The 27,843-nt window shown below is 58.2% G+C and overlaps 1 protein-coding gene across 4 annotated transcripts; it reads right to left on the bottom strand.

Moving 5' to 3' along the window:
- Positions 1 to 2,713: 2,713 nt before the first annotated feature.
- Positions 2,714 to 27,439, bottom strand: ARNT (aryl hydrocarbon receptor nuclear translocator). Of its 4 annotated transcripts, none has more exons than XM_034071099.1 (23): positions 27,359 to 27,439; positions 21,957 to 22,050; positions 20,667 to 20,711; positions 19,624 to 19,668; positions 17,273 to 17,317; positions 14,814 to 15,027; positions 14,018 to 14,231; positions 13,871 to 13,936; positions 13,663 to 13,762; positions 13,368 to 13,433; positions 12,829 to 12,914; positions 12,357 to 12,433; positions 12,104 to 12,238; positions 10,777 to 10,851; positions 9,959 to 10,110; positions 8,591 to 8,701; positions 8,353 to 8,431; positions 7,995 to 8,118; positions 6,615 to 6,714; positions 6,029 to 6,179; positions 4,886 to 5,045; positions 4,143 to 4,294; positions 2,714 to 3,120 (listed from the first exon to the last, which is right to left on the bottom strand). In XM_034071099.1, the coding sequence occupies exons 1-23, from the start codon at positions 27,381 to 27,383 to the stop codon at positions 3,031 to 3,033; spliced, it is 2,406 nt and encodes an 801-aa protein (XP_033926990.1). In that variant the 5' UTR covers positions 27,384 to 27,439; the 3' UTR covers positions 2,714 to 3,030. The 4 variants fall into 4 exon arrangements, with proteins under 4 accessions (XP_033926990.1, XP_033926992.1, XP_033926991.1 ...); XM_034071101.1 differs by having other exon boundaries at positions 6,080 to 6,179; XM_034071100.1 differs by having other exon boundaries at positions 8,353 to 8,425.
- Between the last annotated feature and the right edge of the window lie 404 nt (positions 27,440 to 27,843).

The raw sequence follows: 27,843 nt of genomic DNA, 5'->3' as shown, positions 1-27,843 counted from the left end.
ATCCCCACTGCACGTGGTGCTGAGTCAGCCCCTGGCTCCGTGTCCCATAGCCCTGCCCCAGGGCTGCGGCATTCCCAATGGGAGCTGAGCAGCACATGCTCTGGGATAGGCGGTTCCCAAAGGGTGAGGGCAGGATGGGACCCCCCATGGATGCAGGGATGGGGGCTCCTCTCTGTCCCCAAACCAGAGCTGCTGCTTCACTGGGGCAGGATTCGGGCACTGGTGCCCAGGTCAGCCCTGACCCCACAGCAGCACAGGGGGGGCAGGGGCAGATGGGGCTTCCTGCAGGGATGGGTACCTGGTGGCATCGGCTCCATCACACTGGGGACATCATCATCATCATCATCATCATCATCATCATCATCCATCATCATCACCATCCATCACCATCATCACCTTCATCACCATCATCATCATCACCATCACCATCACCTTCATCACCATCCATCATTATCATCATCACCATCATCACCATCACCATCCATCACCATCATCACCTTCATCACCACCATCACCATCACTCCACCATGGGGCCCAGCAAAGGGGATGGAGCAGCCCCAAGGACGGAGCCCCCCCCCCACAGGGACCCACAGCAGACACCAGTTGCCCATAGTGGGGCTGACTCAGGCCCCAATGGGGATTCACAGCCCCGAGCACGGGGCCCTGACGTGGCCGAGTGTGACGGAGGGGTGAGGCCACCCATGGGGAACAGCACCCACAGCAGGCACTGGGAGCACTGGGAGCACTGGGGGCACTGGGAGCACTGGGAGCACTGGGAGCACTGGGGGCACTGGGAGCACTGGGGGCACTGGGAGCACTGGGGGCACTGGGAGCACTGGGGGCACTGGGGGCACTGGGGGCACTGGGGGCACTGGGGGCACTGGGGGCACTGGGAGCACTGGGGGCACTGGGAGCACTGGGGGCACTGGGAGCACTGGGAGCACTGGGGGCACTGGGAGCACTGGGAGCACTGGGGGCACTGGGGGCACTGGGAGCACTGGGGGCACTGGGAGCACTGGGAGCCCTGGGAGCACTGGGAGCACTGGGAGCACTGGTTTAGGGGGCCCAGCTCCATGCAGGCAGCCAAGAGGTGGGAATAAGGTGAGGCTGAAGGAGGGGCACTGACTGCATCCCCTCTGCAGGGGGAATTATGGGATGGGGGGGGTGGAAGGGACCCCTTCCATGGAGCAGGATGCTCCAGCCTGGCCTTGAGCACTGCCAGGGATGGGGCAGCCACAGCTTCTCCATTCAACCCATCCCAGTGTCCCTTGATGCAGAACTTCCCAATATCCAGCCTAAATCCCCCCTGTTCCAGTCTGAACCCATCACCCCTTGTCCCATGGCTGCAGTCCCTGATGAAGGCCCCTCTCCAGCATCCTTGCAGCCCCTTCAGACACTGGAGCTGCTCTGCTCCAGGCTGAGCACCCCCAGCACCCAAGAGGGGATGGAGCACCCAGGGCTGGAGCACCCATGGGTCCCAGTATCACTGGTGGGTAAAGGATGGGGTTCCGGGTACCCCATGGCCATGCACAGGGATGGAGGAGGCAGGAATGAGACCCCTGCCCCATGGAACCATCCCCAAGTGCTGCAGTGAGGGGGACCACACGAGGAGGAAGAGGAGGCTCTGGTGCTCTGGAGATGAAGGACATCAGTGCAATGGGAACTTGGGCAGTGAGGGATGCTCCATCCTGCATCCCATTGGGAAGGGTTCCCATGCTGGAGCATGGGGATGAGCACGCAGGTCTCTGCTGGATCAAAGGCCAGGGAGGGGGAACATGGGATGCTCCCAAGCTCCCAAGTGGGAGGTTTCCACCTTCCCATGGTGACATTTGGGAGTGAGGAAAAAACCAACTTCAAACCTCAGTTTTCCACTAAAACCAGGAGAAAAGTGGTAAAAAAGGGTCAGTTTTGTGCTCTGCCCCAAGAGCCTCTCCAGGGCCCCCCGAGCATCGACTCCATGAGCAGGAACACGATGGAGGTGGTGGATGGTACCAAGCATCTCCCCATCACCAGCTCCATGCAGCACAGCCCCACATGGATCCAGGCTTCAGGAATGCTGCTGTGCTGGGGCCAGGCTTCCTTCCACGTTCAACTCCACAAGGAGCAAGGTTTCCTATGGGAATGGAAGCCCTGGCAGCCGGAATCCGAGTGTGGAGCCTGAGGAGCAGGATTTGCCTCACACTTCTTCTTGCCACAAGGTCTGAAGGTTTAAACTAAAGTGGATGGATCTAAACCCTCAATGTCCCATTCCCACCTTCCTGCATCCCATTGGAGCCAGGGTTTGAGGGATAAGCAGATAGGGAAAAGCAGCTCCTGAGCTCCAAGAGGAAGGTGAGGACTGGGATCTCCATGTGGGAACCCCACTGACCACACAGAGCAGTCCCATTGCCCCCATGGAGCTGACCAGGACCAAAGCTCTGCAGATACAACAGCTTTATGGCTATTACGGAACTATCCCATCATTCCCATCATTCCCGGCACAACCAGGAGCCGATGGTGACACCGACTGAAGCCCAAACCCATTGCACAGTGCACAGGGGAGGTGCAGTCCAAGCACCCACAATGTGGGAGCATCTGAAGCTCCTCAGAGCTTGGGAACAAGGCTCAGAGGAAGGCTCCTGCAGTGAGGAGCTGCTTGGGACACAGGCTCTGACCCCAGCATCCTCCAGGATGGAGATCCGCATGGATTAACACATGGAAGAGCCTCTCCCAATACTGGAAAGTTACAATACTTTGTGTTTTATAGAAAAGAGGGGATAAAAGGTTGGAATAAAACCAGGAAAAGCCACCTCAGACCTCGGAGGTTCCAACCCCTCCGAGCATCCCGGTGTGAGGAACCGCGGTGCTTTGGTGAGCGCCGGCACCGGTCCAGTCCTGAGGCCTCCAGAGCAGAGCCCACTGCCCATAACCTCACCGGCTCCTGCCCAGCTCCAGCCATGCTGGAGATGCACTTCCAGAAGGCAGGAAGTGCTCCTCGGAGCACAGCCCTGGATGGGATATGGGGCTGGGATGAGTGTCCCAGGCTTGGATCTACTCGGAGAAGGACGGGAAGATGTTGAGCTCCGGGAACTCCTCGTTGTTGTAGTTGGGGCCCTGCTCCCCCAGCATGGTCAGCATGTCCTGTGGGGTACAGGGAGAGCAGCTGGAGCAGAGCAGCACCTGCCCGAGGAGCTGCTCTGCTGGGCTTGCCTCAGCATTCCAGACATCCAGACCTCCAGCCCTATGGACCTGCAGACCTTGACCTATGGACCTCCAGCCCTATGGACCTCCAGCTCTATGGACCTCCTGACCTCAACCTATGGACCTCCAGCCCTATGGATCTGCAGCCCTATGGACCTCCAGCTCTATGGACCTCCAAACCTATGGACCTGCAGACCTATGGACCTCCAGACCTCCAAACCTCCAGCCCTATGGAACTCCAGCCCTATGGACCTCCCACACTATGAACCTGCAGTCCTCTGGACCTCCAGTCTTCCAGCCTTCTGGTCCTCCAGCCCTCCCATTCTCCAGCCCTCTGGACCTCTGGACCTCCAGCCTGCTCTACAGACCTCCACCCTGCCCTATACACTTCCACCCTGCCCTATACACTTCCACCCTGCCCTATACACCTCCACCCTGCCCTATACACTTCCACCCTGCCCTATACACTTCCACCCTGCCCTATACACCTCCACCCTGCCCTATACACCTCCACCCTGCCCTATACACCTCCACCCTGCCCTATACACTTCCAGCCCATCTTATACACCTCCAGCCTGCCCTATAGGGTCTACATACCTCCTTCCTTATAGACCTCCAGCCTGCCCTATAGGCTCTATACACCTCCTCCCTTATACACCTCCAGCCTGCCCTATAGGATCTACATACCTCCTTCCTTATAGACCTCCAGCCTGCCCTATAGGCTCTATACATCTGCTTCCTTATAGACCTCCAGCCTGCCCTATAGGTCTACATACCTCCTTTGTTATACACCTCCAGCCTGCCCTATACGCTCTATACACCTCCTTCCAGACTTCCAGCCTGTCCTATAGGTTCTACATACCTCCTCCCTTATACACCTCCAGCCTGCCCTATAGGCTCCCTACAGGCCTCTCTATAGCCCCTGTCCCACTCCGGTGGCTGCGGCAGGCACCAGCTCTTACCGGGAACACCTCAGGCTGGCTGGGCTGTGGCTGTGGCACATGCTGCTCTCCGGGTGCTGTGCTGTGGTGCTGGCTCTGCCACTGTGGCCACATCCCAACACCTTCAGCCGCGCGCGCCGGGAACGGGGCCGGGGTCTGAGCCGCATCCGGGGCTGGAACAGAGCACAGGGAGTGTGTCATTGCCGGCACAGGGATGGGGTTTATAGGGCAGGGGGGTGTGGGGTGATGAGGAGCTCAATGGGACCCGTTCAGTGTGTGCTTGAGCCCAACAGCCCCGGGTGCTGCATCCCCAGCCCCATCGTGGCATCAACCAGGGTGGAAAGAGCTTCAAGCTCATCCCATCCAACCCTTACCCCAGCACTGCCCCATGGCACTGAGGGGGTGTGAGCACCAGGGATGGTGCCTGCAGCCCTGTTCCGATGCTGAGCACCCTGTGGGGCAGGAATTGGTCCTCAGCTCCATCTGAACCTGCCCTGGGGCAGCTTGAGGCTGTTCCCTCTTGTCCCATCCTTTGGGATCAGAGCCCCTCCTGGCTCCATCCTCCTGTAGGAGCCATCAGGTCCTTCCCTTCCCCATCAGGTTGAGGGATGGGATTCTCCCCCTCTGCTCTGCTCACCACATTCCAGCATTCCCAACATCCACAAGGAACCAATGGGGAGCATCTCCCACCCAGTATCTGTATCTGGCCCCCAGCTCTGCTCCAAGGGGGTCCCGCTGCCCCCAGCACCCCAAGCTGTACTCACTGAAGCCTGTGCCACGGCCGGCAAGGTTTGGGTACGCAGCCCCTGTAGGGGAAGCTGTGGAGCCAGGAGCTGCCATGGGGCTGAAGGAGGACGGGGTCCCCTGGAACGTCCCCATGCCGAAGGAAGCGGGTCGAGTCTTCACTGCCTGCGATGCCACTTGCTGGGGAAGGACATGGAACAGGAGAGGAAGAGGAGGGATGTGTTTGGAACCTCATCTTAGTGAGGGTCAGAAGCTGCTCGATGGCCCCAAGGGGAAGCACCCAGCACTGCTCCATCACCCAGCACTGCTCCATCACCCAGCACCCATCATCCATCACCCAGCACTGCTCCATCACCCAGCACTGCTCCATCACCCAGCACCCATCATCCATCACTCAGCACTCAGCATTCAGCACCCAGCACCCAGCACCCAGCACCCAGCACTCTGCACCCGGCACTCAGCACCCAGCACCCAGCACTCAGCACTCAGCACCTATCACCCAGCACTCTGCACCCGGCACTCAGCACCCAGCACTCAGCACCCAGCACCCACCACTCAGCAACCAGCACCCATCACCCAGCACTCTGCACCCGGCACTCAGCACCCAGCACCCAGCACTCAGCACTCAGCACTCAGCACACAGCACCCATCACCCAGCACCTATCACCCAGCACTCAGCACCCAGTACCACTCCATCACCCAGCACCGCTCCATCACCCAGCACCGCTCCATCACCCAGCACCCATCACCCAGCACTGCTCCATCACCCAGCACTGCTCCATCACCCAGCACCGCTCCAGCACCCAGCACTGCTCCATCACCCAGCACCGCTCCAGCACCCAGCACCCATCATCCAGCACCCAGCACCCATCACCCAGCACCGCTCCATCACCCAGCACTGCTCCATCACCCAGCACCCATCACCCAGCACTGCTCCGTCACCCAGTACCCAGCACCCATCACCCAGCACCGCTCCATCACCCAGCACTGCTCCAGCACCCAGCACTGCTCCATCACCCAGTACCCAGCACCCATCACCCAGCACCCATCACCCAGCCCTGCTCCATCACCAGCTGTGGAGCCAAAGCCGGTCGGTGTGTGGTGGCCAGAGGGGTCTGTGCCACAGCAGGGCCCCGGGGCTGCACCAGGGGCTCGGGCACTACCTGTGGGGTGAACACCGGTCGTGTCCCTGGAGCCCAACTGCTGCCGCTGACCTGAGCTGGGCTGGACTGGCGCGAGATCTGGGCCAGGATGCGGCCCGCGGGGGGGGGCTGCTGCTGGATGATGCTGACGGGGGGGCCCATGCTGCTGCTCCTGCAGGTGAGAGGCACCCTCAGACCCCTGCACCCCAAAGGAGGGCACAGACACCCCCCCCAGTGCCTGTTACTGGGGGAGAGATGAGCCCAGCACCATGGTTCCGGTGCCCATCACACAGCCCCCATAGAACAGAACCATAGAACCAAACAGCTTGGGAAAGACCTTTAGGATCATCAAATCCAACCATAACCAGGGACTACCAAAGCCACCATTAACCCATGGCACTGAGGGCACGGCTCAGCCTTTGGGGTTCAGCCTCTGCATGACCAAGAGGCAGGAGGTGGCACTCAAAGGGATGCCCGGATGGGTTCCCCTGTGCCCACCATAAAGGAACACCCTTATGGCTCCTCACTGGCACACAGGGACACACACCCAAGGCAGGGATGAGCCCATGGCACCAGGAGGGCACCGGGACGGGCACCACAGCCTCACCTGAAGCTCTCAGCTGGTCTCGCTGCGGTGAAGGTGCTGCCCTGGCTGAAGAGGGGCTGGTTGGCAGGCACGGTGCTGGCAGGAACAGCCTTGCCCTGCTCTGGGGACAGAGGGGGAGTCACTGCAGGGCTCAGGAGCAGCAGGGACAGGGATGGAGCAGGGGCAGGAGCTCGTGGGCTGAAGCTCCTGCTCCAGGTGCTTCTGGAACAGCCTCTTTAGTCTGATTCCATCTCCATTTGCTGATGAACTCTGGGCTTTGAGCATCCCCTGAGCTCACAGCAGGGACAGAGAACTGCTCCCTATGGGCACACAGTGAGAAGCAAAGGCAGAGAGCAGGAGACAGCTCCTGCCACACAGCACATGGAACCCTGGCATGGTTTGGGTTGGGAAGGAGCTTAAAGCTCATCTAAAGCCACAGCAGGGACCCTTCCACTGGAGCAGGATGCTCCACCCTGGCCTTGAGCACTGCCAGGGATGGGGCAGCCACAGCTCCAATGGGCACCCTGTGCCTCAGCACCCTCATGGGGCAGAGCTCAGCTCAGCCTCCCCTCGGGAAGGTTCAACCCATTCCACCCCATGGCACAAGCATCACCACAGTGCAAAGCACCACTGCCAAACCCCAACCACACTGACCACCTGAGCAAGGAGCCAAGCACCCCAGGCCTGAAGCTGAGCGCAGATGAAGGCTCCGTGTGTGTGCTCTGGCATCACCATGTGTGTGCTCTGGCATCACCATCTGCGTGCTCTGGCATCACCATGTGTGTGCTCTGGCATCACCATCTGCGTGCTCTGGCATCACCATCTGTGTGCTCTGGCATCACCATCTGCGTGCTCTGGCATCACCATCTGTGTGCTCTGGCATCACCATCTGTGTGCTCTGGCATCACCATCTGCATGCTCTGGCATCACCATCTGCATGCTCTGGCATCACCACCTGTGTGCTCTGGCATCACCATCTGTGTGCCCTGGCATCACCATCTGCATGCTCTGGCATCACCATCTGCATGCTCTGGCATCACCATCTGCATGCTCTGGCATCACCACCTGTGTGCTCTGGCATCACCATCTGCATGCCCTGGCATCACCATCTGTGTGCTCTGGCATCACCATCTGCATGCTCTGGCATCACCATCTGTGTGCTCTGGCATCACCATCTGCGTGCTCTGGCATCACCACCTGTGTGCTCTGGCATCACCATCTGCATGCCCTGGCATCACCATCTGCGTGCTCTGGCATCACCATCTGTGTGCTCTGGCATCACCACCTGTGTGCTCTGGCATCACCATCTGCGTGCTCTGGCATCACCACCTGTGTGCTCTGGCATCACCATCTGCGTGCTCTGGCATCACCATCTGCATGCTCTGGCATCACCATCCCTACCTGCACTGATGCTGCTGTAGATGTCACTGAACCTCGGGTCCCTCTCCGGGGGGAAGAGGCTCTCAGGCTTCTCCAGGGGTTTGCTGTGCTCGGGGCCTGCAGCACTCACAGCCTGGACAGGGACCTGGAGCAGGGGATATGGGAGCTCCATTGCAGCACACAGGGAGATGCCCTCGCAGGCAAGGGGATGCTCCATGGATCTGTGTTCCATTGGGAGCCATTCAGAGCTGGCACAGCAGAGAGGGGATGCAGCAAAGAGACCCAAGGCAGAGCACTTCCCTCTCCCAACCCTCATGGTGTGGCCACACCAGCAATAGGGTATTTAGGTTAAGGGGTAAAGCAAAGCTGGTGCAGTTACCTGTGAGTGCTCATACCCAGCCAGGCTTTCCCTTCCTGGGACCACCTCCAGCTCTGGCTGCTGGGGCTGCTGCTGCTGCCTGAAATAGGAAGTGTGTGAGAGGAGAGCCCCAAAGGGGATTGCCAAGGGAACAGCTCCTCTGTGGCACAGCCCTGGTTCACCAGGCACAGAGCTGTGGCAGGGAGGCTATGGCACAACCAGCACCAGAGGCATGGATAGGGGCTGAGCACATCCTGACCTTGTGGGCAGCTGTGCTGGGCCCATCTCCAGGGGGAGGCTGACGGCCTGGCCCAGCTGGGGCCTCTGCATGGAGCTGGATAGGGCAGGACGGGACTCCTGGCTCGAGTTCCTTGGGAGCAATGGGAGACAAAGGAACAGAGAGGTTGGAAGTGCATGGAAGGGAAGCAAACACCCTGCAAAGCCATGGAGCCTTCCAGCCAGGGGGGGGGCATGGAATGCAATGCTCCTGGCTGGGCTCTGCACCCTCCCACTGAGCAGGGAGCAGCCAACACCATGGCCACAGCTGCATCCTCAAAGCACAAGCAAAGGGTGCAGGAGCCTCAACCCCCCAAGGTTTGCATTCAGCTCCATGTCAGCCACTCCAGAGACACCAGAGCTTTAGGATCAAGCCCAAGACATTGGTGGAGCTGTTTCTGCTCTTCTGTCCCTGTTGGAAGCCAGGGAATGCAAGGAAGGGAATCCAGGCTCTTCCCAACAGCTCTTTGGCTGCAGGAGCAGCTGATCTTGCACATGAGACAACACCAACACCCAGCAACACAAACTGCACCTCCAGGGCCCGGCTGCTGCTGCCCTGAGCTCACAGTGCTTTCCAAGGCGTAGCATGGATGTGGGAATGGAGGTGTGTGGAATGGATGAGGTCAAAGAGATCTAAGCCCAGGACCAGGATGAAGGCCTGAGGCAGGCCCACATCAGGTCTCAGCCTTGCGCTCAGCCTCTGGCTCTGTAAAGCCAAAGGGATTTGTCACTGCCCAGCTCCTCATCCTTTCCCATGGGGAAGCAGCTCCTGCCCTCTGGGACCTGCCTGCTTTCCTGGCTGCACAGACCCCATCTACACCTCAGTCCCATGCAGGCCCTTGGTTTGCTTCTGACACTGCCTTGTTTCAGCTGCTCTCCTGTAGGGCCCTGGAGCTTGCTGGGCTCTGACCCTGCCAAAGGGGATGCACCAACCCCATAGGGGCAAAGGAAGAGAGCAGCAATGGAAGCAGCCCCCGTGCAGCTCCTGAGCCTACAGCAGGCAAGGCAGGAACCAGAGCTCACTTCCTGCACCAGTCCTGCTCCTGGGAAAGCCATTCCATGGAGCAGGTCTGTCCCTGAGCCCTGGGGCTACATCCAGAGCAGACTTCATCCTATGGGCTCTGAATGGGGTCACACACACAGACCTGCTCCAGAAGGCACTGCTGGAGCTGAGCCCTACACCCCACACAGCCAAAGGAGGTGTTTCCAGGCCTCTAGAGCCTGGCACAGCCCAGGAACAGAGCAATTCCTGCAGGAATTCCCCATGGAGAGGCCAAAGCTCCTGCTGTCCTGTGTGCTGCTGGCTCAGGCCGGGTGCTAGCACTGCTGCACGTCGTTTCCATGTACATACTTGACGTTGGTGTTGGTACAGATGATGTACTCAATCTCATCCGAGTAGGGGTTCTGGAAGGTAAAGGAGCTGGTTCTCATCCAGAGCCATTCCCGGTTCTTGGATCGGAATCGGAACATGACTGACAGAACCTGGCCTTTTAACTTCACCACCTAAAAAAACGTAATGCCATCAGTAGGACCTGATAAAGGAGGTGGGGAAGAGCATCCTGCTGCTGAGCCACCCCATAAGAGCCCTGACCCCTCTGCCTCCAGGCCTCAGCACCACATCTGGCTCTTCCTCAGCTAAACGGCACTTCCAGCTCTTCCTGAATGCTATGGGAGGAGAATCCAACGTCCCCTCTTTGCCTTTATCTCTTTGCCCTGGTGAGATGTATGGAAAAGCCTCCAGCACATGAAGCACATGCTCCTGCTTCCGACTCTACTTGGACAGATGGACATGAGCACTACTTCCTGGAGCCATGAAAGCACAGGGGCAGCCTTACCTGCCCTGACCCAGTCCAAGGCCCTCAGAAACGAGAGCAACGACAACAGGGCAAGGACATCAGCTCCAGCTCGAGTTGTGCAGCACTGGGCTGGGCCCTAGAGATGAGCCTGTGGTCCCCAGAAGCCCTTTGTAGCCACAGCTCTGGCCCTACGAGCAGACTGGACTAGCAGGCAGAGGATGAACAGTTCAGACATCAGATGCTTTGCACGTGTGCAGTTAGGTGAGTGTAACTGCAGGCTCTAAGGTTGAGGTTTCTCTTGCTTTTCCAATGCGTGTCACTGCTTCGCAAGCACCAGCACTGGCCATGCAAGGGGGCAGCTGCAGAGCTGTACCTGCTGGAAGCTGTCCCGCAGCAGCTGCTGGTCTTCTGGATGGCAGAAATCCACAATGTCCTTCCCCAGAAGCTCCTAATGGGAAGAGACAAAGGCAGAGCTGCAGCAGATCCCTATGGACACAGGTACTGCTCCCCCCATCCATCCCCAAAGCACTGGTGCACAAAGCAAGCCCAGAACAGGCAGAGAAGCACAACAGCAGCTGCCTAACGTTAGATCTTGAGCTCAACTGGAGGCCACACTGCTCCTAATTGAGGTCTGACATAAGCCAGAGCCCCCCATCCTCCCAGGGATCAAAGCACATGAAAACACAACTGCTGGAGAAGAAGCACGTCTGGTTTAGGCCCTGGGCATGTGTTAGACAGGCAGGGCTGTGCTGTACGAGCCAGGCAGGGCTGTGCTGTATGAGCCAGGCAGGGCTGTGCTGTATGAGGCTGTGCTGTATGAGCCAGGCAGGGCTGTGCTGTATGAGGCTGTGCTGTATGAGCCAGGCAGGGCTGTGCTGTATGAGGCTGTGCTGTATGAGCCAGGCAGGGCTGTGCTGTATGAGGCTGTGCTGTATGAGCCAGGCAGGGCTGTGCTGTATGAGGCTGTGCTGTATGAGCCAGGCAGGGCTGTGCTGTATGAGGCTGTGCTGTACAAGCCAGGCAGGGCTGTGCTGTACAAGGCAGGCAGGGCTGTGCTGTATGAGGCTGTGCTGTACAAGCCAGGCAGGGCTGTGCTGTATGAGGCTGTGCTGTACAAGGCAGGCAGGGCTGTGCTGTACAAGGCAGGCAGGGCTGTGCTGTACAAGGCAGGCAGGGCTGTGCTGTACAAGGCAGGCAGGGCTGTGCTGTATGAGGCTGTGCTGTATGAGCCAGGCAGGGCTGTGCTGTATGAGGCTGTGCTGTATGAGCCAGGCAGGGCTGTGCTGTATGAGGCTGTGCTGTATGAACCAGGCAGGGCTGTGCTGTATGAGGCTGTGCTGTATGAACCAGGCAGGGCTGTGCTGTATGAGGCTGTGCTGTATGAGCCAGGCAGGGCTGTGCTGTATGAGGCTGTGCTGTATGAACCAGGCAGGGCTGTGCTGTACGAGCCAGGCAGGGCTGTGCTGTATGAGGCTGTGCTGTACAAGCCAGGCAGGGCTGTGCTGTATGAGCCAGGCAGGGCTGTGCTGTATGAGGCTGTGCTGTACAAGCCAGGCAGGGCTGTGCTGTATGAACCAGGCAGGGCTGTGCTGTATGAACCAGGCAGGGCTGTGCTGTATGAGGTTGTGCTGTATGAGCCAGGCAGGAAGCAGAAGTCAATGTGAGCAGCACTCAATGCTGAGGCAGCTCCTGCATCTCACCTGTGGCTGGTAACCAACCGTAGCCACACATCTGTGGTCTATGAAGGTGAAGATGCCCTCGGTGTTGTGCCGGGAGATGAACTCGGTGGGCTGGCAAACGGTGTTCATGTCTGTGCAGTTGGGGGAGCTCGTGACCTGCAAGGGGAGCCCAGGATGGGGTCAGTGCATAGGGGAGCTGCTTCCTCCTCACCCCACAGGTGAAGCATCTTCAGGTTACCTCTGGGCAATGCTGGTGTTGGGATACACCACTCACCTGGAGCCTGCCAATAGCCACAAGGCAGAACTTGCTGCCCTGGCCTGCGTCTGGGTCATCGTCAGGCAGGGAAACACCTGAGAGGGGAGAGCCAAAGCAGCCAGCAGGGTTAGTACAGCAGAAACTGCTCATTCCAGAGGAGAGAGGCACCCTTGGAGCATCTCCCACCCTGTTCTACACCCAACAGCCTTCCCCATGGGGGGATCTGGGAAGTGAGGTTGTCTCCTCCTGCTTTTATCACCAGAAGGGTTGAAGATCTCTCAGCACAGGTCAGAGGGGTGATGCTATTGCCACCCTCATCAGCATCTCCCTGTCCAGACACACTGGACCCAACACCTGCAACCATCAGCTCAGACTAAAAGTGGCACCTAACAAGTGGTATATCCATGTGCAAAGCATTTGCTGCCACCTCCATGCACCAGAAGGGACAACCTGAGACTTCAAAGCAGCCCCAGGCGAGGGAAGCTGTTACCTGCAGGAGGCCAGGCCTTGATGTACCCCGTGCAGTGCACCACCACGTAGTGAGGCTCGCCATCCTTTGCTGCCCCTAAGCCATTCCTTGGGAGAGAGAAAGAGCCTGGTTGTGCTCTGTCCTAAACTGGGGGGGGAAGGTTTCTACTTGGAGTTAAAGGAGAACATCTTCAAAGTGAAAAAGGACAAAGACCTCATGGAAATGCAGAGGTTCGAGGACAGAAGAGGCTGGAATCTGTCTCAGCTTCAAGTTAAAGAGCCCACAAGCACCAGTGTGAAGGAGCTTTGTGCTCAACTGAGTGCAAAGCTTGGGATAAGAACACCTGGGAGTGTTCAAGGCCAGGATGGATGGGGCTTGGAGCAACGTGCCCATGGCTTTACATGAGCTTCAAGGGCACAAACTGCTCCAGGATCCCATAACGACCTTCCCCAGGATTATCTGGCACTTTGGTTCCTATCCCAGTAGATCTGTGGCCTCAGCACTCTGATGACAGAGGGTTTGTTAATCCTAATCCTAATCCTAACCCTTGCACCCCTTACCTGCAGCGATTCCTCATGAAGCTGAGACGATTCACAGACACTGGATCCACGGAGCTGTTGCCACACCTGTTCCAGGAGAAATCCAATGGGAAAGGCTTTCACCTTCCTTGCCCAACACAACTATCTGACAATCCTCAAGGAGAGGGGTATAAACCCATCTATAAACGGGGATGAACCTTTGCATCTCCACCACCTCATCCTACACACTTCAAGGGACACTCCAAGCAAACTGTTACTTGCAACTGGATCTTCTGGAGCTTCAGGCTCCAGTGAGACCAGAGCATCTCCTCCTCACCTCATCCTGCAGATGAAGGACCTCCTCGAGCCCATGCACATCCTCATGGATTGCTGCCCTTCCTTCTTGACAGTGCCTGTCTTCAAATCCAGGATGCGACCTGGGGGAAGAAGAGGCAGGAAACTGCTGCAGCAGCACGAGGCCATCACAGCACAGGCACCAGGCAACGCATTGGGGGCTAGCGAGACACAAGTGTCACCAGTGGTACCTTTGGATGCACTCTCAGGGGGGGCTGCAGGATCCTTGTTAGGAAGGCACCAGGGTTTGGTTCCTTCTACAAAGGGAAGGTTTCAATCCAAGGCCTCCGCAGGCTTCCACACACCCACCCCTGGCAATGGCAGCCAGGCTGTGTTACCTGTCAGGGCGTTCTCGGAGGTGGAGAGCTGCTCCCTCAGCTTGCCCACGTCATCCGGGTGTACTTGGTCATAGAGGGTGCTGCCAAACCACTCAGACTGGGGCTGGTTCAGGACTGGGGTCACGGAGTCCGAGACGTAAACCACCCTCCCTGTCTCACAGGACACGATGAAGAGGAAGCCATCGGCAGCCTCCAGGATGAGGTGTTTGAGCTCCTGCAGTCACACATAGACATGTGCTTCACTCCCAGCACTGACATCCTCTAACCCCACCTCTGTCCCCCAACCCTGGTCTGATTCCCCCCTCATTGCAGGGGATGCTGCCCCTCTGCTTGCAGCTCTGGTGGCCTCAGCAGAAGGACATGGAGCTGTTGGAGCAAGGGCAGAGGAGGCCACGAGGATGAGCAGGGGCTGGAGCAGCTCCCATAGGAGCCAGGCTGGGAACATTGGGGCTGCTCAGCCTGGAGCAGAGGAGCTGCGTGGAGAGCTCAGAGCAGCTCCAGTGTCTGAAGGGGCTGCAAGGATGCTGGAGAGGGGCCTTCATCAGGGACTGCAGCCATGGGACAAGGGGTGATGGGTTCAGACTGGAACAGGGGGGATTTAGGCTGGATATTGGGAAGTTCTGCATCAAGGGACACTGGGATGGGTTGAATGGAGAAGCTGTGGCTGCCCCATCCCTGGCAGTGCTCAAGGCCAGGTTGGACACAGGAGCTTGGAGCATCCTGCTCCAGTGGCTGGGGTTGGGACCAGATGATCCCAAGGCCCCTTCCAACCCCCCCATTCCCCCCAGAGCATCACCTGGTCAGTGAGGAAGGAGGGTTTGTAGGTGCCATCCGTGGAGGTGTTGCCCGTGCCCCGCAGGGACTTCATGTGGGACACAGCCATGCGCAGGATGGTCAGCTTGTCTGGCTTGCGTGCCAGGGCACTGCAGGTGGGCACCATGTCCGACAGCTCCGTGATGTACGCGGTCATCTTGTTCCTCCTCCGCCGCTCGATCTCACTGTGGTTCTCCCTGCATGGATGGAGAGGGGTCACCGAGAGCCACGGCCCCATGGCAAGGGCAGGGGAGAGGCTCAGTGTTAGAGGGGCCGCAAGCGCCTCGCATGCTGGGTGTGCACAGAGCAGAGGTGCAAGGGGAAGCCTCTACCCTGAGGCTGTGCTGCAGGCAAGGGCCTCACTGAACCCCCTGACTCCCTGCTGAGGCTGAGGCTGAGCCGCTGGAGGCTGAGCCACTGGAGGCTGAGGCTGAGCCGCTGGAGGCTGAGCTACTGGAGGCTGAGGCTGAGCCACTGGAGGCTGAGCCACTGGAGGCTGAGGCTGAGCCGCTGGAGGCTGAGGCTGAGCCACTGGAGGCTGAGGCTGAGCCACTGGAGGCTGAGGCTGAGCCGCTGGAGGCTGAGGCTGAGCCGCTGGAGGCTGAGGCTGCTGCAGCCAAGCAGCCGCTTCCCCATGGGCTCCATTGAGCCTCTGCTCTCCCAGTGGCTCCTGCACTGGGAGACGCATCCCAGCCACTGCTTGGCCAGGGATGCTGAAGCCAACCCCCTCCATCAGCAGCCTTGAGGCTCCTGTGCCTCCAGGAGGCCAGGGCTGCACTTGAGTTACAGCAGAGTCTCCCCATGAAGCTGTTTCTCAGTTACATCACGACCTCTGCACCCATGGGGCAGCTCTAGAGCAGACACACACCTCACTGCCCCACACACCAAGGCCAACGTGGGCAGATCACCTACCCAGGCCTCTAAAGAGGCCCCATGACCAGTGCAGCCTCAAGGTTCTTCACACGTCTCTGCCCACAGAGCACAGTCCCCATCACCCCCAGAGGTGACATTTGGTTAGTCCTGGTCCAGTTCTCCCCAGTGCATGTGGTTTAACTGGGTGGCTAAGGGGGGGAGAACCCCAAAGCCAGGTTTCCTATGCAGGATGCATGAGATGCAAGGAAGCACATGGTGGGAACTGGAATGAGATGGGAGTGGTGGAAGGGACACAGCCAAGCAGGTGAAGTCAAGAGGGTAACCACAGTGAGCAGCTACTACCAGGGGGTGCCAGCATCCAGTGACCTGCTCCTCGCTGTAGGAAACTGCTACTCAGGATACAGAGGTGCTCCAATGACCACACTCACCTCCAGTGCAGCTTCTCCAAGTGGGAAACGAGGCCACCACCTTCACTACAACCTACTGGGAAACCCCAGACCCTGGACTTGCCCCATTGCCAAACCTCTTTACTACAGGCTCTCAGATGCCAGTGAGGATGAGCTCGTGGGGAAGGAGCCCCAGAGCTCTGCTGCTTGCTGGGTGCATGGGTCTCACCTTGGGTTCCTCAAGCATTAAAGCTGCCATCCTGCAGCTGGGGCTCTGCTCTGGTCTCAAACCAGCCCCAGGCAAGACATGGAGCAGAATGGGGCCATCCTCAGCACCTGGGATGGTCTCTTTAGTCCTTCAGAACAAGGCTGGGGTGGAACAGTGCTCAGGAGCCACAGAGAAGGGGGGAGAGGGGCCCAGAAAGAGCCACCCCCCAGGGATCAGCTTCAGTTTGGGTGCATTTGGGTTTGGGGTGCATTTGGGTTTGGGGTGCATTTGGGTTTGGGGTGCATTTGGGTTTGGGTGCATTTGGGTTTGGGGTGCATTTGGGTTTGGGGTGCATTTGGGTTTGGGTGCATTTGGGTTTGGGTGCATTTGGGTTTGGGGTGCATTTGGGTTTGGGTGCATTTGGAGCTGGTTCTGCTGCTGCAGGGATGCAGTTCCCCAACACCCATCCCAACGTGTGGCAATGGGAGCAAGGGGTCCAGAGAGGAACCTGGAGGAACTCCTGCTTTCAGGAAGCCTGAGCTGTCCCCCCCAGGCCAGCACCACACCTGGGAGGTTTTCTGGGCTGGAACAAAGGGAATTGGTGCTTTCCCAATGGCTTATTCTGTTGGAACAGCAGCATTCCTGCAACAAACCTTACCCAGGCAACAAGAGGCCCTTCAGCACCTGCAGCCAGCACAGGAGCTGCGTTCAGCACAGGTTAGTGAAGCTACAGCACCACAAAGCACTCTGCCCTCAGCCTGTCCTTGCAAACAACTCCCTCTGTGTGTTCCCCATTCCCACATAGGGTTTGCTGAAGCCTTTGCCCTCCTCATTGCAATCACAGCCACTTCCAGGAGCCTGTTCCAGAAGAGGGAAGGAAGGGAAGGGGGAAGCAACAAGAGAAGGGATGCCTGGGAACACAGTGAGGAAAGGGAACACTCTGCTTGTCCATGCTGGAGATCCCCATTCTCCTACCTGGCAAGTCTCTCCTTATCCGCTGAGCTCTGCTCATCATCAGACCTAAAAACAAAATCAGTGAGCTAAGCTAACATGGAAAAATGACTGGGAATGGGAATTGGCAGGAGGAAAGCAGCTTGTGGCTCTGCACAGGACACTGCCAGCTCGAAGGGTTGGGGTCCTGCAGCTCAGTGAGGCCATCACACAGGCATAGGGCAGCGCTGGGGTGCACTGGGGTGCCAGGTACCCTGTGTAGGGTTAGAAGGGGGTCCCAGCCACACACTGCTCCTTCCAGGTAAGCAGAAGAGAACCCAGTGGTTGCTTTGATAGGAAGAATAAAGACCCCCAACCCCAAACCCCAAAGTGCTGCAGTGAGGAGCCCACTGAGGCTGGGAGCATCCCCTCCAGAGCACACACATCCCAACCGGCTGCACTCCAGCTTCCAGGGAATGGGAATGTGCAAACCTGGGTGTGCAGAGGGTGAGGGGGAGGTTTCCTCCTTGCAGGAAAGGAGAAGGTACCACATGGGCACAGGAAGGCAGAGGCTGAGCATCTAAACCCTCAGTGGGTTCATGGAGTACTGGAGGTGGTTGTGTTCCCCTGCCATTTCCAATGGGATTTAGTGCAGTAACAAAGGAGTTGTATTCACTTCTTTTTGATTCAGAACATTTGAGGGAAGGATGCACTGGGAAAGGAGGCAGGGAAGGATGCACTGGAAAAGGAGGATGGGAAGGATGCACTGGAAAAGGAGGATGGGAAGGATGCACTGGAAAAGGAGGCAGGGAAGGATGCACTGGGAAAGGAGGATGGGAAGGATGCACTGGAAAAGGAGGATGGGAAGGATGCACTGGAAAAGGAGGATGGGAAGGATGCACTGGAAAAGGAGGCAGGGAAGGATGCACTGGGAAAGGAGGATGGGAAGGATGCACTGGAAAAGGAGGATGGGAAGGATGCACTGGAAAAGGAGGATGGGAAGGATGCACTGGAAAAGGAGACAAGGAAGGATGCACTGGAAAAGGATGGGAAGGATGAACTGGGAAAGGAGGATGGGAAGGATGCACTGGAAAAGGATGGGAAGGATGCACTGGGAAAGGAGGATGGGAAGGATGCACTGGAAAAGGAGACAAGGAAGGATGCACTGGAAAAGGAGACAAGGAAGGATGCACTGGAAAAGGATGGGAAGGATGAACTGGGAAAGGAGGATGGGAAGGATGCACTGGGAAAGTATGGGAAGGATGAACTGGAAACGGAGGATGGGAAGGATGCACTGGAAAAGGAGGATGGGAAGGATGCACTGGAAAAGGAGGATGGGAAGGATGCACTGGAAAAGGAGGATGGGAAGAATGCATTAGGAAAGTATGGGAAGGATGCACTGGCACAGGGGGTCTGCCTGACGTGTGAGGAGCAGGATGGAGCCATGGGCAGCCCAGGGGCAGAGGGGAGCCTGTGGCTGCTCTCAGGGTGTCACACTCACACCACTGGCTGCTCCCACCATCCCTGGTGCCCAGGGCAGGATGAGGCCCACACTGCAGCAGAGGCACTGCTGACACTGGTATTCCAGCCCTCAGCAGCCCACAACTGGGCTGGTTTGTTCCTTTACTCCTTCCTCACCTATGTGTGTGTTAAGGAGGGGGATCACAGGGCACAGGGGCTGCTGTCCCTCTGGTTCCCAGCTAAGTCCCTGCCAGCCCTTTGGCAACCTGGAATCCTCAGTTCTGCCCTTCTCTGGCCTCTCTGCATGGAGATCTCCCCTCCAGCAGTGTCCTGGCCTGTAGCACCCTGCATCTGCTCACTTCTGTCTCTTGGTAGGACACAGTACAAGGTGGCTTCACACTGAGGGGACGTTCTGGCATTTACAGAGCTCAGATGCACACCGAGAGCCTCACATCTCCCACATCAACCCAAAATAAAGCTGTGAAATGGCTCGATTGGAGTTCCGGAGGCTCCAGAAAGCTGGAAAACCACCATGAGGGCAGTGCCAGTGCTGGGGGGGACTCTCAAACACCAACAATAGATACTGAGAGCTGGAACATTGCTGTGATGGAGCTGCACCCTCTGAGCTCGAAGAACCCCCCCAAGCACCACCCAGAGCATGTGCCAGGAGCCCCTGTCCAGGTAAGAGCAAGAAACTGAACCTCAGCACGTTCCTTGAGCAGGAGAGGCCAAAGCAAGAGCTGAAAGAGATGCTGGAAGAGAGGAATGTCATTCATCCTGCTCAATGAGCCGGCCCCAAACCATCCAGGAAAGGATCAGATCCCTTTGGAGCAGCTTCCTTCCAAGAGAGGAGACCCAAGTGCTGCTGATGAGAAGGGTGCTGCAGGATCTCTCACATTGAGCTGCTTTACGACTGCATCCCAGCAGGCTCTTACCTGGCAAACCTCTCTTTGTCATTTGGCATTGGGTCATCATCACACCTGAAAGGGGGAGAAGAGGAAGAGTTCTTACAGTGGTGACACTTCCAAAGCCACTGAGAGAAGAACAAGGCTGAACCCATCACCCCAAGAAGGGCTGGTACCCAAAAGACGAACTCCACTGCATGTGGGCAGCCCAGAACCCTTCATTTATCTACTTAAAAGACCACAGTTTGATTGCTTTATTCCCTTGATGATGTTTTCCACATCACATTCCCATCGAGAACACTGGCATCACACTCAGGAATAGGTTCACACAAAGAAATGGGTTCAGTGACATTAGCCCAAGCCAAGCCCAAAGTCTTGGTAGGTAGATCCTACTGGACTAGTGTCACCTCAAAGCCACCCTGAAGTCACCTTTAAGTCATATGGATGGGCTCTCACTATCACTGGAGTTGTCCTAAACCATGTAGTGAGACTACAAACACACCACATGAGATCTTCCATCTCTTCTGTGCTCCATATGGATCACGAAGGGAGCCTCTTGCTGGCTGTGAAACTGAAGCATCTTCCCACCACATGAGGGGTCTGAGGCACCAACAAGAGCTCAGCAGCTCCCATGGATCCCAGTAAGCTGCTGGGCAGGGGATTGCTGGCTCTCCCATCACTGGGCAGCAGCAGAGCTCCACAGGGCAGTGCTGGGACAACCAGTGCATTGCCAGGAATGGGAAGGATTTAATCTGGTACTGAACACAGCAACACCCTCCTGGAGCCCTGAACCTGAGCCCAGGGCTTGGTCCTTCAGCCAACCTCCTCTTGGAGGCTTCAGATGGAGACTGCATCCCAAAGGAGCGCTGGGATCCCCTCCCTGCACTCAGCCCCATGTGCACAGCAGCTTTGCTTTGGCATCAGCTGCAGGGATGGAGGAAGGGAAGGGTTGAAGGAAGTGGAGGCTCCTTCAGCCTCCCCCAGTTCGCTGTGTGCTGCTGGGAGGAAAAGCCACATGGACATGGAGCTGCTGCTCCAGAGGGGATGCACACACACAGCAATGCTCTCCTCACCTGAGGAATTTACTGTTCCCTTCTCCATCATCATCAAAATCCAGCCTGGAAAACAGAAGGAAAAGGATCACTCTTAACCTAGCAGCTCCTCCTTTACTGGTTGGTTCTGTCTGTCCTTACAGGGACGCAGCTGGTGCTGGGAAGGAAGATGTAAGCAAACCCAGGGCTCAGGAAGAAGCTTCCTTTGCCCATCAGAAACAGAGCCACAGACTGGGTGCACTGGGAGAAAAGCCCACTTGAAGCACCCACTGCTCCTAAAGCTCTGCAGGGATCTGAAGCTGCCACAACCAATCCCACTGCTGGAGGCAGCATTCCCAGCCTGGATCAGCTGCATTGGAACCCGAAACACCAGAGGAGGACAAAACCCTTGAAGGGTTTAAAGTTCAGGTGGTGACCTGGTGGGTGCAGACACATCCCAGTGCTTGCTCTGACAGGGACACCCCCATTGCTGTGGGAGGACAGAGGAACAGGGTGTGGAGGTCGCACTGTCAATGGGGTGTGGGGAACAAGCAATGGGAGCATCAGGGGGTGAAGGACATGGGGGGAGCAGGGAGGGCTCTGGAGTAGCCTTAAAGTGAAAGAGGAACTTCATTGTGGCAGGAATTCCAGAGCAGCCACTCGAGATCCCTTCCATTTGCCTGCAGGCACATGGCAGCTTCCTCCATCCTCCTCTTCCTCCCTGAGTAAGGCTCCATCACTCCCACTCTGTTCCTCCACCTCCTGCAGCAGCTGCTCCCACTGCTCCAGTGACTCCTGCTCCACTCCTAGTGTTTGGTAGGGAACCCTCTTCTCATGCAGCTCTTTAACCCCCTCTTTTCATGGGCACCCCTACAATGGGATGCAACTCACCTGGGCACCCCTACGATGGGATGCAACTCACCTGGGCACCCCCACGATGGGATGTAACTCACCTGGGCCCCCCCACGATGGGATGCAACTCACCTGGGCACCCCTATGATGGGATGCAACTCACCTGGGCACCCCTATGATGGGATGCAACTCACCTGGGCACCCCTACGATGGGATGCAACTCACCTGGGCACCCCCACGATGGGATGTAACTCACCTGGGCACCCCTATGATGGGATGCAACTCACCTGGGCACCCCCACGATGGGATGTAACTCACCTGGGCACCCCTATGATGGGATGCAACTCACCTGCAGGAAGCTTCTGGGCTTGGAAGCAGCAGCCTTTGCCCACAAAGAGAACAACAGAATACACCCCCCCCCCCCCCCCCCCAAACCTCCCCCCAGTGACTCCCCACCCCCCAGCCCCAGCCCAGGCTCACCCAGGCCGCCTCTTGGGTGCTCTCTGCACGATGGCTCCTGCAGCCTGGGCCCCCCCAGCGGTCCCGGCACTGACGGAAACGTCTGAAGCCATTTCTAAGGAGGAGAGTGGGAAAAGCCATCAGGACACTGGGAATGGCATCAACCCCCAGGCCGGGGGGGGGTCTGCACATAGAGCTCCATTGACAGCTTCCAAGGCTTCCATCCCCAAGCTGCTCCAAAGGGATGGGACAGGCTCAGCTCCCATCAGCTCCAAGCCAAGAGCTGTGGTCTCCTTCCTGCACAGAGGAGGGGCTGAGGCTGTGAGCCAGCAGCCTGAGCTGGGAGCTGGCCTGAGCACATCAACACTGCTGCTCCAGGAGGGCTCTATTCCCAACCTGAGAGACAAGGAATTAACCAGGATACTGGAAGGCACCAGGAAAACCTTGGAGAACTGGGGCAAGCCAAGGGGAATGGCTTGAACCTGCCCAGGGGCTGTCCAGAACTGAGCTCTCTGGAGCAGGACAGATGATCTGCTTATGGAGAGAGGAATTTCCTCTTTGGGACAGGGAAGGAAGTGACCAGAGCTGTTCCTCTGCAGAGCAGCTTTCAGTAGGGCTCAGGGGGAACGGGGAGGGGGGGTCTCAGTAGAGGCCTCATCTCAGCCTTGGATATCCCCAAGGAGCCCCATGCGTACCCTGGCACCTCCTACCGAAGCTGCTTTACCCCCCCCAGCTTCCCACTGGGAAGCACTCCCCTCTGCTGCCACAAGGTGCCCCTTCCCAAGTGGAAGCACATCAAACACCCTAAGGTTCGGCCCTATAAACGGGCAGTGTTGTGCTCTGCATCCCACTGAGCCAACAGCCTCTTTACCACCTCCTCACCCCAAAACCGGGCTCTGCACCCACCAAGCAGCTGGTGCTGGGGGGCCTCAAGCTCCATCCCAGTTGATCCCTCTCAGATGGCAGGGGGGTTCATGCTGCAACAGGCAGGATCCTGCTCTCTGTTCCAGCCCTTTCCCGACTCAATCCCTGCCTGCCTCCAACATATGGGAACTGTAATTGAGGCCAGAAGAGATAAGCAGAGGCAGCACAGAGCGATTCCAGCTCCTCGCCTGGAAACCCATGAGCACAACCACAACCCAGCCAAGAGCTTCCCCAGAATAGAACAGGCCGGGAGCTGACTCCGGGAATGCCATGTGGAGAGGCAGCTTTCCAGGCCTGCTCCCTTGGGAAGGCTCTGTTGCAACTCCTGGCATCCCAACAGGGACAGAGCTGCACAAGTAAAAGGCTCCGGGAACCTTCCAGGCTGGGATTTATGAGCTGGGCCTGGGAGCTCTTCCCTGCTCCCACTTATTGTCCCACTGTGGCTGCAGCCGCAGGGACTGGGAGCAGATGGTGTTCTGAGGCTCAGGCAAGCACAAGGCTGAGCTCCAACCTCCCCATAGAGCCAAAGGAGCTCAGAGCAGGCTTGGGGCAGGGAAGAGCAGCCCAAGGCTGTGTGAAGGGTGCAGGGCTTTGTCCCACAGCACATCCAGGTACATTCAAGAGGGGAGGTTTTAGGCTGGGCCAGCTCAGCCCTCCCAGCCCCACAGGAGCCTTCTCCAAGAAGCATGATAGAAATCAACACAAAAAGCCTGGATCTTCCACTTCCAAGGGGGAGGAACCAGTTTTCCATGAAGGGAAGTGGTTGGAGGCCCTTCAGCCTGCACCAAGGGTCCCAACAACCCAAGTTAACATTAAAACCTGGAAAGGAAGGCAAGGAAACCTCCCTCCTCCTTTACCCCCCATGTAGTGGATGCTGTTTGCTCCTCATCAGCAATCAGAACAACACAGAACTCATCCAACGAAGCTGTCAGTGCAGCACCCTGCAGCTACACCAGGCACAGGGGCTCCCCTCCTCTCAACAACAGGGAGCAGAAGGGGTTTGCAGCTTTCTCACCCCATCTGCAAAGGGAGAAGTGCCCATGGGGACAGCACCCGCAGCACAAACTGCACTTGGAACACTCACAAGATGCCTGAAGACACAAAGGAGCTCTGGGTTCTTCCTGTCCCAGCTCTCAGCACAGCCTGTTCCAGATGTGGTCGGGGGGTACATGTGGGGGCATGGCAGGGTTTGCAGCATCAAGAAGAGGAGCCACCCTGCAGAGCAGGACTGGCACAAGGGATGGGTTCCACTCCTGATCTCGGTGTCTATAATGCCTCTATTTCCCCCTCCACCCAGTTGGAAAGGGCCAAGCCAGCACTGGTCCCTCTGCCCAGAGCTCCCAGGATTAAACCCAGATGTGTAAAGCTCTTTCTCTCCCCCTCCTTTAAAGCCTCACTCCTCTGCAGAGGAGCTCCAAGCACAAACACCCTGCAGGACACGAGAGGCTCTTCCCTTCCCAGCCACAGGCTCCTCCACCGCTGGCTCCTAACAGACGTTTTCCATCCTCATCCCAAGCAGCACACACGAGGAGGGTCTCACTCCTTGGAGTAAGCTCCATGGCTCATGGGATGGTGCCAGAGCCAGAAGTGTTCCGCACAGGATGGGATCACAGCTTCCTTTCCAGTCCAGGATTCCTTTGGCTGAGCTGAACTAGGAATCTGGGGCTTGGTTTTCATAGAACCATAGAACAGGGAGGGTTGGGAAGGAGCTGAAGCTCATCCAGATCCAAGCCCTGCCATGGGCAGGGACACCTCACACTAAACCAGGGCACCCAAGGCTCTGCCCAGCCTGGCCTTGAACACTGCCAGGGATGGAGCATTCACAACCTCCCTGGGCAGCCCATTCCAGTGCTCAGCACCTGAACAGGGAAGAATTCCTTCCTTAGATCCAATCTAAATCCCCCCTGTTCCAGTCTGAACCCATCACCCCTTGTCCCATGGCTGCAGTCCCTGATGAAGGCCCCTCTCCAGCATCCTTGCAGCCCCTTCAGACACTGGAGCTGCTCTGAGCTCTCCACGCAGCTCCTCTGCTCCAGGCTGAGCAGCCCCAATGTTCCCAGCCTGGCTCCTATGGGAGCTGCTCCAGCCCCTGCTCATCCTCGTGGCCTCCTCTGCCCTTGCTCCAACAGCTCCATGTCCTTCTGCTGAGGCCACCAGAGCTGCCCCCAGTGCTGCAGGTGGGTCCCCCAGAGCAGTTTTAGCTTTTCCTACCTCACCACTTCCAGTTGCTGAAGAGTTTTCCATCATTAAATGGTTTGGAATGGAGGGAACTTAAAGCTCATCCAGCTCCATGGGATGGATGGGACCCTTCCACTGGAGCAGGATGCTCCAACCTGGCCTTGAGCACTGCCAGGGATGGGGCAGCCACAGCTTCTCTGGGCACCCTGTGCCAGCGCCTCAGCACCCTCACAGGGAACAGCTTCTGCCTCAGAGCTCAGCTCAGCCTCCCCTCGGGCAGGTTCAAGCCATTCCCCTTGGCCTGTCCCTGCATCCTCATCCCAAGCCCCTCTCTATGTTCCCTGCAGCCCCTGGACGATGGCACAAGCACAGCCCTGTCCTTCCAGCTCCCGTGCTTCACACCCACCACAAACAACCTCAAGCCCCAAACGCTTCCTATATGTGTAGGAAACCCCATCCTTTAGGAGGTGCCTCCAGCCCTGCCCGTGTCCCACCAGCCTCCAGCCACACGAACCCACACAAACCCCAATCTAAAGCATCACCAGAGCCCGGAACCACAGCAGCTCTGTGGTGTGATCCCATCCCCGCTCCACAGCCCCATACACGCTCATTTGGGGCAGGAAAGGGATGGGAACACCATGGATCTGATGCCGTGAGGGCCTCACAGCTGCCTGCAGGCAGGGATCAGGGTCCCTGCCCATGACAGGGGGTGGGAACGGGGTAATCACCCTCGGTTACAACCGGAGGAGGTGTTAAAGGCCCTGCTCCCCCCCCCGGCTCCCAGCAGCGCCAGCACCCGGATGGAAGCCTCCTCAGGCCGGTTTGTACCCGTTGGTTACCGACCAGACCCCCCTGAACCGGCACCGCAGGGGCTCAACCACCCCAAGGGGCACGGAGGCCCCCGGCACCGGGCACACAGCCGAGCCCCAGCAACACCGGCACCACCGGCACTGGCAACACCGGCAACACCGGCACTGGCCACACAGCCGAGCCCCAGCAACACCGGCACCACCGGCACCGGGCACACAGCCGAGCCCCAGCAACACCGGCAACACCGGCAACACCGGCAACACCGGCACCGGGCACACAGCCGAGCCCTGGCACCACTGGTAGCACCAACAACACCAGCACCACCGGCATCACCGGCCACACAACCGAGCCCTGGCACCACCGGCACTACCAACACCATCAGCACCACCGGTACCGGCCACACAACCGAGCGCCGGCACCACCGGTACCACCGGTACCAGCACCACCGGCACCAGCCCCTTCCCCACCACAGCACCCTCCTTGGTACGGATCTGCCCTCAGCACCCCCACACACCACACCCCCATTCCACCTGAGGAACACCCCAACTTCACCTGAGGAACACCCCAACTGCACCTCAGGAACACCCCAACTGCACCTCAGGAACACCCCAACTGCACCTCAGGAACACCCCAACTCCACCTCAGGAACACCCCAACTTCACCTCAGGAACACCCCCATTCCACCTCAGGAACACCCCAACTCCACCTCAGGAACACCCCAACTCCACCTCAGGAACACCCCAACTCCACTTCAGGAACACCCCAACTCCACCTCGGGAACACCCCAACTTCACCTCAAGAACACCCCAACTCCACCTCAGGAACACCCCAACTTCACCTCAGGAACACCCCAACTGCACCTCAGGAACACCCCAACTGCACCTCAGGAACACCCCCATTCCACCTCAGGAACACCCCAACTCCACCTCAGGAACACCCCAACTCCACCTCAGGAACACCCCAACTCCACCTCAGGAACACCCCAACTGCACCTCAGGAACACCCCAACTTCACCTCAGGAACACCCCAACTGCACCTCAGGAACACCCCAACTTCACCTCAGGAACACCCCAACTCCACCTCAGGAACACCCCAACTTCACCTCAGGAACACCCCAACTTCACCTCAGGAACACCCCAACTCCACCTCAGGAACACCCCAACTCCACCTCAGGAACACCCCAACTCCACTTCAGGAACACCCCAACTCCACCTCAGGAACACCCCAACTTCACCTCAGGAACACCCCAACTTCACATCAGGAACACCCCAACTGCACCTCGGGAACACCCCAACTTCACCTCAAGAACACCCCAACTGCACCTCAGGAACACCCCAACTCCACCTCAGGAACACCCCCATTCCACCTCAGGAACACCCCAACTTCACCTCAGGAACACCCCAACTCCACCTCAGGAACACCCCTATTCCACCCCACGGACCCCCCCCTATCCCGGTCCCCCCTTCCCGACCCCATTACGTTACCGGTACCCCCCGAGCCCCGCGGCTCACCCGGGTTGGCGGCGGAGGCTGCCATGGCCGCTGCGCACTGCGGCTGCGCACTGCGGCCCCCCCCGGCCTCCTCACCGCCAAGATGGCGGCGCAGGAAAACCCTCCGCGCTGCCGCGCAGCCCAACCCGACGCCGGGAGGGGCGGGGCGAGGGTAGAGGGGTGCGTTGTGATTGGTTGAGGTGAGGGGGCGGGGCGAGCGCGCCCCGCTGAGCGGCCAATGGGGTGGGGGGAGAGTGGTAAGCCCCGCCCCTACAGAAGAGGGGGCGTGGTCTTAAGGGGGCGTGGCCAGAGTGGGGCGGGGCGAGGGTGTTTGGGGCGGTTTTATGTCGGAGGGCAGGAATTGGGATGGGGATTGATGTTGGGATTGGGATGGGAATGGGAATGGGAATTTAGACTGGGATTGGGGATGGGTTTGAGAATAGGAATTCAGACTGGGCTTGGAATGGGAATTCTGATGTGGTTTGGGTTGTAACTGGGATTGAGAA

This window comes from Melopsittacus undulatus, chromosome 20 (genome assembly GCF_012275295.1).
Source record: "Melopsittacus undulatus isolate bMelUnd1 chromosome 20, bMelUnd1.mat.Z, whole genome shotgun sequence".
Classification (NCBI taxonomy): domain Eukaryota; kingdom Metazoa; phylum Chordata; class Aves; order Psittaciformes; family Psittaculidae; genus Melopsittacus; species Melopsittacus undulatus.
Note: the sequence above shows the minus strand (reverse complement) of the source record. Positions and strands in the feature narration are given on the sequence as shown.

Bases quoted from the DNA above. Each gene is read 5' to 3' on its own strand.
- ARNT (XM_034071099.1), bottom strand. From the start codon at position 27,383: ATGGCAGCCTCCGCCGCCAACCCGG. The intron at 22,051-27,358 runs GTGAGCCGCGGG...TCTCCTCCTTAG, and splicing joins AGCCTCCGCCGCCAACCCGG to AAATGGCTTCAGACGTTTCC. The intron at 12,434-12,828 runs GTAACAGCTTCC...CTCCCCTCTCAG, and splicing joins CAAGGCCTGGCCTCCTGCAG to GTGTTTCCCTGCCTGACGAT.